Below are 10,000 nucleotides of genomic sequence, written 5' to 3'. Positions count from 1 at the left end.
TCAGCTGATCAGTGGCCAGGTGTGCTTTCCTCAGCTGATCAGTGGCCAGGTGTGCTTTCCTCAGCTGATCAGTGGCCAGGTGTGCTTTCCTCAGCTGATCAGTGGCCAGGTGTGCTTTCCTCAGCTGATCAGTGGCCAGGTGTGCTTTCCTCACTATTTGCAAGAGGCACAACTCTTTCACAGCCAAATAAAACTAATATATATAAACACTGAGAAGAAGAAAAAAAACTGAGAAGAAACAAAACTGAAAAACTGAGAAGAAAAAAACTGAAAAGAAAAAAAAACCATGTGGTGATTTTTGTCCGTGTGATTAATTGTTTTATGTAGGTTGTACATTTAATTGTTATATTTTGTATATGTTCTTTTGTAAAGGGCCTAGGTTTGTAATAGGTTAGGCACTTAAAAATGTCCAGTTTTATATTATAAACCTGAGAAGAAAAAGACATTTATTTCCGTAACCTGTCTGTGGGGACAGGCTGCCTATCTCATTCACTGGCTGACTCAGTGTATATTACTGTCCCCTGAAGACACACCCCGAGTTGGTTTTACTTCACTGGCAGCGGTTCAAAACTTGTTGTTGTGTGACTGAAGCTATAGGAATAACAACACAACAAACCACCATTGACTCCCACTTTAGCCTTACATGACTAACACTGACACTGTGTCAGTTTGATTTTTTAAATTCTTTATAGCTATAGTCAGTCAGAGAAGAAAAACTGGAGTATTGTGCGAGTCTGATTTATATATATATAACAGCGACATTGTGTGTCCGTGAGTAGACCAGAACGTGTGGCCACACTGGGCCCTACAGATCCGAAGACACAGGACTAAGAGTCAACGCTGAGGATCACCACTATGAGCTTAAAGCTTGTTGTTGATCCTAAACTTGCTTATTACATATTATAATATCCATACATTGTTGAATAAAAACACCGTTGTTTAAACCAACGGTGAAAACACGAATAGAAACTAAAGTATCGTGTATTTAAAACACGGGAAGCACAAAACACTTTTCGTGTGCCTGTGCCAATATCGATCAGCGAGCGATGTGTGTGCGAACGACACACCAACCGCTTTCCGTATACCTGTGGGTGCGGCGGCGCGGCGGCGCAGCTACGACAACACAACGGATTGTTTAGTTCATGCTGCATGCTGGAACTTGTCCGGCAACGCGCAGCGCGTCTCACGTTGTGTTTTTAACCGCGCTTTACTGATGTGATGTGTGCTGTGTGCTGTGTTGTGTGGTGCTGAATGGTAAACAGTCACGGAGGGTAATGTGCTGCTGTTCTTTTTCTATGTGGAGTTCTGGCATCGTGGTTCCAGCATCTACTGTCGCTCCCCTGTCACAGCAAGGTCAGTTCTTACTTTCATCTCACACCAACACACCATTAAAAGCCAGTGCCTTTCGTCACTGTAATGTGCAAGCAGTGAGAATGTGCCGGCCAATAAAAGCTTTCTTTCTTGCTGTCACGGCGGCCAGGCGGATAAATCGTGTTCACGGTTATTGTCACACTGCGCGCTGTGTCCTACTAGCAACCCACCCTCTTCACATTAATGTTTTAATTTACTCTGAAAGAGACTCAGACTCCTGCTTTTCTGTTTATAAATATTCTCAAATTAGAGTTTTGATTTTGTCCGCCATCGTGTTTACTTCTTTAATGTTACCCCTTGGATTCGTTAATAGAAGCTTTATAGTTGAGCCTTCGGATCCCCCATGTCATATACTCTATGTCACGACACTAAAACTGAATACAATTTTGAGCAAATCCAAAAACAAAGAGACTGCCAACGTTCCAAAATTCAGAATAAAAAAACAATCATTCATTCGCTCGGCTTCCTGGGCGAATACTGAATTTCAGGAAGATAAGTTTTGTGTGATATTTGTTTGTCTGTTCACTTAAAAGACCGTTGGGTCGATATGTTCGTGACTGTAACGTAATTTTGTCAATAACAACGTCCCAACAACTTACCTTTCTTGTTTTTTGATTCTGAATACAATTTTGTTTAAACCAAAGAGACTCAGCAAATTAACTGTGTTCCTGTAGATTAAAGCTTTGTTACTGGTGCCTGTAACCCCACTGGCTAGCTCTGCGAGCCTGGTAATGATTTCAGTTCCTGATCAGACACTGACGGTCATTCTGCCATAAGTGCAGATGGTTGATACCACCTAAACACGCATACACTTGTGTGTCTTAACATGTGTCAGATGTAAGTAACATGGTTTTGTTCTCCAAGTGCATCTATGTTAACAACAATTAGTTAACAAGGACGCCAAGTAGGCGAAAAATGGCTTCGACACCATTTTTGAGCCATGGCCATATACCACCTAAACACGCATACACTTGTGTATCTCACATAAAGTCAGGGTAAAACCCGGGCGCATGCCCCTAATGACTTTGCCGTGAGGGCGTAAAACTTGAATTTCTCTCACTGACGAAAAAAGTTAAATATGTGTTAATATTAAACTTTGAACACCTTCCTGATGCTCCACACACAGTCAAAATACGCTAAACATGCATTTGGTACACAACTTGAATTTCTCTCACTGACCAAAAAAGTTAAATATGTGTTAATATTAAACTTTGAACACCTTCCTGATGCTCCACACACAGTCAAAATACGCTAAACATGCATTTGGTACACAATCATTTTCATGTGCTATCGGTATGCTATTAACTTTCTGATAGTCTCTTTTGATCCAAGACCTGTAGATGATGGTTATTGTTATTTAGTTTCGAGTACTTTTGTGGCCCTATCAGTGTTGTGGCGCTCTGTTCATTTGAAGTATCAATAGGCAAGATAAATCAGTGATATATTTCATTTAAACGAGACAATTAATTTGTGCGAAGTTCAGTGTCACACTAAAGACAGCTTCGCGCAATCTTTTTCGATTGATGATTATTTTGTGTTGCTTTTAGTGGTCGACTACTAACCAACAATTGCAGAGAATGGAACTTTGTACGTGCTATTAAACATTTCTAACTGGGCTTTTTCCGAGAATTATGCTGACATTTTAGTGTCCTGATACTTCTTCTTCTTCTTCGTTTATGGGCTTAGACTCCCACGTTCACTCATGTTTTTAGCACGAGTGGATTTTTACGTGTATGACCGTGGCCGTTTGTACCCCGCCATTCAGGCAGCATACGCCGATTTCGGGGGAGGCATGCTGGGTATTTTCGTGTTTCTATAACCCACCGAACTCTGACATGGATTACAGGATATTTTCCGTGCGCACTTGGTCGTGTGCTTGCGTGTACACACGAAGGGGGTTAAGTCACTAGCAGGTCTGCACATAAGTTGACCTAGGAGATCGGAAAAATCTCCACTTTTAACCCACCAGGCGGCAGCGACCGGGATTCGAACACACGACCTTCAGATTATGAGGTCGACGTCTTACCACCACGCCACTGCTCCCGTGCTGTGCTGAATTATGCTGACAGTTTAGTGTCCTGATGTATTTTGGCTTATTGCGCTACAGGGAATCTGGGTTAGTTTCATACAGAATTTATCCTATAAAAAATGGCCGGTGTATCAGGAATAAAACAAAATAAAGATTTATGTTTACATTTTGCTGGGGATGATGATGTTATTTGCTTTTTACTTGTGACAACTCTAGTGGAGGACGATACTTTGAATTGGTCATAAATACGCATTGACAGTTCAGGCAGTATATTTGGTGCTAATTAATGCTGACAATATCTTCTTCTTTGTTCATGGCCGCGGCCGGGATTTGAACACACGACCTTCCATTAGGAGGCCGATGTCTTATTCACTGGGCCACTTCGCCCGTCTGACAATTTAGAAAACCCATCGGTTACTTTCCTTTAAAACATATTTTTGCATAAATACTGTTTCTGACGATTACAGTGGACAACCCAAAAGGCATTATATATATATATATGTACTCGCACTCAGTGAATTTGACGAAATAATGTTTATGGCAGTGTGAATTTGTTCAAACCTTTTGGAACAACTTTAAACAGTATATGAAAGAAAAATGAACTGCAGCAGGCTTGATCTAAACCCCACACTTGTATTATTTGGACAAGACGGCATAACAAACACTGATGAAGGTTTTGATTGTATGTTATTGCAAGCCAACTTTTTTGTATACAAATGTAGAATAAATAAAGTAAAGCCAACATTGAACCTTTTTTTTTAAAGGAACTGGCCTACACATACTAGATCGATAAACATATCCACTGTACAGAATTGAATTATGGAAAATTTAGGCTGAAGTGGGCTTCATATTTTACCCTTGTGGAACAGCATTTATTATAATTGATTGTATGTTGTATTGTATATGATTTTATCCGTCATATCCACTCTATTATTATCTGACTTCTATGCATTGCATGATAAATTGTAAAATTACCTGAATAAAACATCTTTGACGAAAAAAAATAATGGATTGTTTTTCTACTTTGACGTTTTTATTTCAGTTGAGATTATTGTCTTGCATACTGCTACACTTGCTGAACATACTCAGTCTACTCAATCCAATCGACTCACTTTCTTGGTTTTGTCAGAGCGCAACGCACATAATAGTCACCCGTGGTCATTTTTCGTGGAAAATCTGGGTCACCGAACTCTTGCTTTGTATAATGCGCGCGTGTTTTCACAAAACCGCCGGCTCAAAAGGAATGATTACCTACGGAAAAGTGTGTCTTCGGCTGTAATTGCAATCTTTTAGTTTATAATTACTCCATATGACGATGTCAAAAATCACACGTTTGTTTCAGTTAACCCCTATTTTGCAAACAAAGGCACTACATGTCGTCTTGGACAGCCAAAAAGAAATAATTCACAAACAGAAATGATTTTCTAAAAAGGCGTCTAAACTTACCTGTCGGGTCGGTTCTTCATTGCAGGTAAGGCGAGCGGACACAGTGAGGTATAAGGACAGTGAGGAGAGAGCGTGTGGCGGTCAGCACGTGCAACTGACCATGGCTACGTCACTGCTGTCTGCACTGGTCATCGCATCATTGCTGGGTCCCATCCCCGTCGTCACACGTGAGTCGAAGCACATCTCTGACACTAACACCACCATGATGATTGATGTAAAGATAGTGATGATGATGATGATGATGATGATGATGATGATGATGATGATGATGATGATGATGATGATGATGATGATGATGATGGTGATAGTGATGATGATGATGATGATGACGACGACGACGACGACGACGACGACGAAGATAGTGATAATGATGGTAGTGGTGATAACCACCACCCCCCCCCCCCTTACACCATTGAAATCTTCATCTCCATTAACGTTTTTGAAGGGGTTTTTCGCTTTTTTTCTCGTTTTTACATTTAGTTAAGTTTTGACTAAATGTTTTAACATAGAGGGGGAATCGAGACGAGGGTCGTGGTGTATGTGTGTGTGTGTGTGTGTGTGTGTGTGTGTGTGTGTGTGTGTGTGTGTGTGTGTGTGTGTGTGTGTGTGTGTGTGTGTGTGTGTGTCTGTGTGTCTGTGCGTGTGTGTGTGTGTAAAGCGATTCAGAGTAAACTACTGGACCGATCTTTATGACATTTTACATGAGAGTTCCTGGGTATGATATCCCCAGATATTTTTTCATTTTTGGATAAACGTCTTTGATGACGTCATATCCGGCTTTTTGTGAAAAAGCCTTGATTCTCATTTTCAATAATTCCCAACCAAGTTGACAATCCAAAATTTTAGTAAGTTTAAAAATTTTGAAATTAAAAATGATGTTGCAAAACTGTATGGTGAATTAAATGAGTTGGATAAAACCCTTGGGATCTCCCCTGACTGTATTCAAACGCAAGGTAAACGGCAGAAGGTCAAGCTGCAGTTAGAACTGTTAGAGCAGCATAAATCTTGTGCAGCACAGGTGCGTGCAAGAGTTCAATGGATCGAGCAGGGTGAAAGGAACACACCTTTTTTTCTTGGGTTAGAAAAGGCGAGAGCAAACGCAACAATAATGGAAAGTGTAAAAGATGATAACGGACGAATTGTTACAACGCAAGAAGATATTATTCTCGTCCAAAAAACGTATTTTGCTGATTTGTATAAACGGAAAATTGATGAGGGAAACATGAGCTTGAAAATTGACACTTTTTTGGATGGAACAAAGGTTTTAAAAATAAATGATCAGCAGAAAGACAGTTGTGAAGGGGAAGTGGTAGAAGGAGAAGTTTTGTCAGCTCTAAAGCGTATGAATAATGGTTCTGCTCCTGGAATTGATGGATTAACAGTTGAGTTTTATAAGGTTTTTTTGAGGAGCCTAAAAAGGTATATACTTGCGTCTTTTAACTCTGCTTTTAAGAATGGAACTCTATCTAATTCACAGTGTAAAGCGGCAATTAGGCCTACACTGATTCATAAAGGAAAGGATTTGTCAAGAAATGATTTAAAAAATTGAAGACCTATTTCACTGACCAATATAGATTATAAGTTATTAGCGAAATGTTTAGCTCTTCGGCTCTCTGGTGTTGTTGGGAATGTTGTGAGTGAGGATCAAGTTGGGTATATAAAAGGTAGACGTGTCTCAACCTTATTGCGATTAGTTGATGATGTTTTAGAACATGCAGATTTACATAATAAGCCTGGATTGATGGTGTCAATTTACTTTTTTCGTACATATGATTGCATCTCCAAAGAGTTTATGTTGAAGATGTTTAAAAAATGTGGTTTTGGAACTGATTTTGTGAAATGGGTTGATGTTTTGATGAAAAACGCAAAAAGTTGTATAAATTATTGTGGTTGGTTATCAGAATTTTTTAATATTGATTCCGGAATAAGGCAAGGGTGTCCTTTTTCCGCACTAGCCTTCGTATTAGCAGTTGAATTGTTAGCAATCAAAATTCGAGAGGCCAAAAATATAAAGGGTAGGCCTATGTCATTATGGAACAACGGAGATATGAATAAAGTTTTGAAAGTTTGCTGATGATGTTACATTGTTTTTGCAAGATGAACATGACATGTTCCAATCCCTGGCTTTGATTGGTAAATTTTCGGAAATATCAGGTTTGAACATAAATCACCAAAAATCCAAACTAATGTGGTTTGGGTCGCGGTAGAATTGTAGGAATAAGTGTTGCGGTTTTGCATGTACAGACAAAATGGAAATTCTAGGTGTATATTTCTGTAATTATATGCGTGCGTCAAAAGTGAAAGAGAATTTGGAAGAGAGAGTGAATGTTGCAAAAAGGCTCATCTGCGTGTGGGAGAAAAGGAATTTGAGCATTATTGGTAAAGTCTGTGTATTCAAAAAGTTTATTCTGCCACATTTTGTCTATATAATGCAGGCGCTGATTGTACCAGACGACGTTCTAACTGAAATTAATAGGTTAATGTTTCGCTTCGTGTGGCGCAAAAAAGACTGCAACAGAAAAGCATTTGAAAAGGTGAAAAGAACTGTTTAATGTAACGAAGTAAAGCAAGGTGGATTAAATATGATTGATTTGCGTCAGATGCAGTGTTCCTTTTTGTTAAGCTGGGTTGTGAACCTAACTCTGTCTAATGAAGACCAGAAATGGTCATGGCTCCCAAAAGCACTGTTTTTTCCGTTTTGGGAGTCGCTTTGAGTGTTTTTTTGCGAACATTAATAGTAAACCATTCAAAGGATTGGACAGTATTAAATCGGAATTTTGGTCCGCTGTGTTGAAGGCATTGGTTGATAACAATCAAGTCGATAATAATGGTAATTCTGTTTCGGGTTTGTTGTGGAACAACAAAGATATAATTTGTCAAGGAAACCCACTCTTTTTTGCGGATTGGATTAAAAGTGGTATAATGTATGTGAGCGATGTGTGTGAGAATGGACGTTTTGCTCCTATGAAGAAGTGTGTGAATGAACTGGCTACACTGCAAATAGATTGCTTGAGTACAATGTTGTTCGAACAGCTGTACATCTCCTTTTAAGAAATGTCGATATAAACGATGTAAATTGTTCAGTCTGTGACATTCCGACCTTTTGTGGAAAAAAAGTTCAATCAGTAAAAGAAATTCGAAAGATTCTGGTAGGAAAACAATACAGCCCACCCTTTTCAGAAGGATTTTGGAGAAGAAATTAGGATTTGAAATTGACGAAAAGAATTGGAACTTAGCAGCCACTGTCACTAGTGAAGTTCGATTACGTGTACTGCATTGGAAAATATTGCAAAACATTTATCCAACTAATATTTTATTGTGTAAAATGAAAGTGAAGGCTGATAAAAACTGTACATATTGTAAGGATGAACCTGATGTATTGGAGCATTTTTTCTTTGAATGCCCAACAGTGCTCAGGTTTTGGAAATATATTGAAATGTGCATATTCGTAAACATTGGCGAAAGAATTAGGTTGAATGTTACAGATGTGCTTTTTGGTATTAAAATTAAGAGCAAAAATATGAAGAAGATTAATCACATTATTTTAATCGCAAAGATGTGCGTAAGCATTTAAAAAAAAACGATTAACGATTAACACTGGAAATTATTATTGGAAATCATGTTGTTTTGAGATTTCGTCAGTCTGAAGTTTTATTAATTAAAAACAAATTATTGTTTATTTTCTTTGATATAAGGTAAAGACAGCCATACATTATGATGCGAATATTGTTTTTAAAAAATCATTTTGATGCTACACATGTTGAAAAGTATATTTTTTTTCACGTATGACTATTTTTAGTCCTTTTGTGTAATGTAAAAGTTTTTTTTCTGAACCGCATGTAAATGAGAGAGTATGTGTGCAAACAGAAAATACAGTTACCATTTTTGTTATCTTGTGTTTTATTAATTGAATAAAATTTTGGGAAAAAAAACCAACAAAAAAACTAGATCGATCTTCATGGAACTTGAAAAAAAAATTGAAAAAAACATATACGGCTTTTTGTAAAAGTTGAGGCGGCACTGTCACACCCTCATTTTTCATTAAAATTGATTGAAATTTTGGCCAAGCAATCTTCGACGAAGCTTGGAGGCTTAACAATCAATTAATGACTTTGGTCATTAAAAATCCGAAAATTGTAATTAAAATAATTTTTTTATAAAACGATCAAACATTACGTTCATTTTATTTTTCATCTTTTTCTGATTCTAAAAACATATAAGTATGTTATATTTGGATTAAAAACAAGCTCTGAAAATTAAAGATATAAAAATTATGATTAAAATTAAATTTCCGAAATCGATTTAAAAACAATTTCATCTTATTCCTTGTCGGTTCCTGATTCCAAAAACATATAGATATGATATGTTTGGATTAAAAACACGCTCAGAAAGTTAAAAGCGAAGAGAGGTACAGAAAAGCGTGCTATGCAGCACAGCGCAACAACTACCGCGCTAAACAGGCTCGTCAATTTACCCTGCCTTGTGTACGAGCGGCGGAATACGGTCATTGTGAAAAAAAAATGCAGTGCGTTCAGTTTCATTCTGTGAGTTCCACAGCTTGACTAAATATAGTAATTTTGCGCGCCTTACGCGACTTGTTTAAAGATTTTTCCTTCATAACCAGGCTCTCTGTGATTTTACCTCCGTTTCGAGACTCCCTCCATTCGAAGATTTGATTTTCTCAAATGTTGAAAGTCTCAAAAGGTGGGGTATTACTGTACTAGTGCGAGGACTGTTGAAGTTCACATTGATCTAAAATATTAAACTGATCATTCTCCTGTGAAACTAACTATTTTAAGAGGCAACAAGTCGCGTAAGGCGAAATTACAACATTTAGTCAAGCTGTCGAACTAACAGAATGAAACTGAACTCACTGCATTTTTACAGCAAGAGCGTATACTCGTAGCATCGTCAGTCCACCGCTCGATGCACAGGCAGTGAAATTGACAAGAAGAGCGGGGTAGTAGTTGCGCTGAGAAGGATAGCACGCTTTTCTTTATCTCTATTCTTTTTAACTTTCTGAGCGTGTTTTTAATCCAAACATATCACATCTATATGTTTTTTGAATCAGGAACCCACAAGGAATAAGATGAAATTGTTTTTAAATCGATTTCGGAAATTTTATTTTGATCATACTTTTTATATTTTTAATTT

General features: G+C 37.9%; 1 protein-coding gene across 1 annotated transcript in view; it reads left to right on the top strand.

The window, feature by feature from the left end:
• The first annotated feature begins 1,098 nt into the window (after positions 1–1,098).
• Positions 1,099–10,000, top strand: part of LOC138948718 (receptor-type tyrosine-protein phosphatase kappa-like) — a 52,664-nt gene continuing 43,762 nt past the window's right edge. The window contains exons 1-2 of the mRNA XM_070320324.1: positions 1,099–1,353; positions 4,872–5,013. Coding sequence (XP_070176425.1) covers positions 4,947–5,013 — 67 coding nt within the window. The 5' untranslated portion in view covers positions 1,099–1,353; positions 4,872–4,946. The remainder of the gene's footprint in view (positions 1,354–4,871; positions 5,014–10,000) is intronic.

Source organism: Littorina saxatilis, linkage group LG15, assembly GCF_037325665.1.
Source record: "Littorina saxatilis isolate snail1 linkage group LG15, US_GU_Lsax_2.0, whole genome shotgun sequence".
NCBI lineage: Eukaryota > Metazoa > Mollusca > Gastropoda > Littorinimorpha > Littorinidae > Littorina > Littorina saxatilis.
The sequence above is the reverse complement of the archived record's forward strand: the minus strand, read 5'-3'. Positions and strand labels throughout refer to the sequence as shown.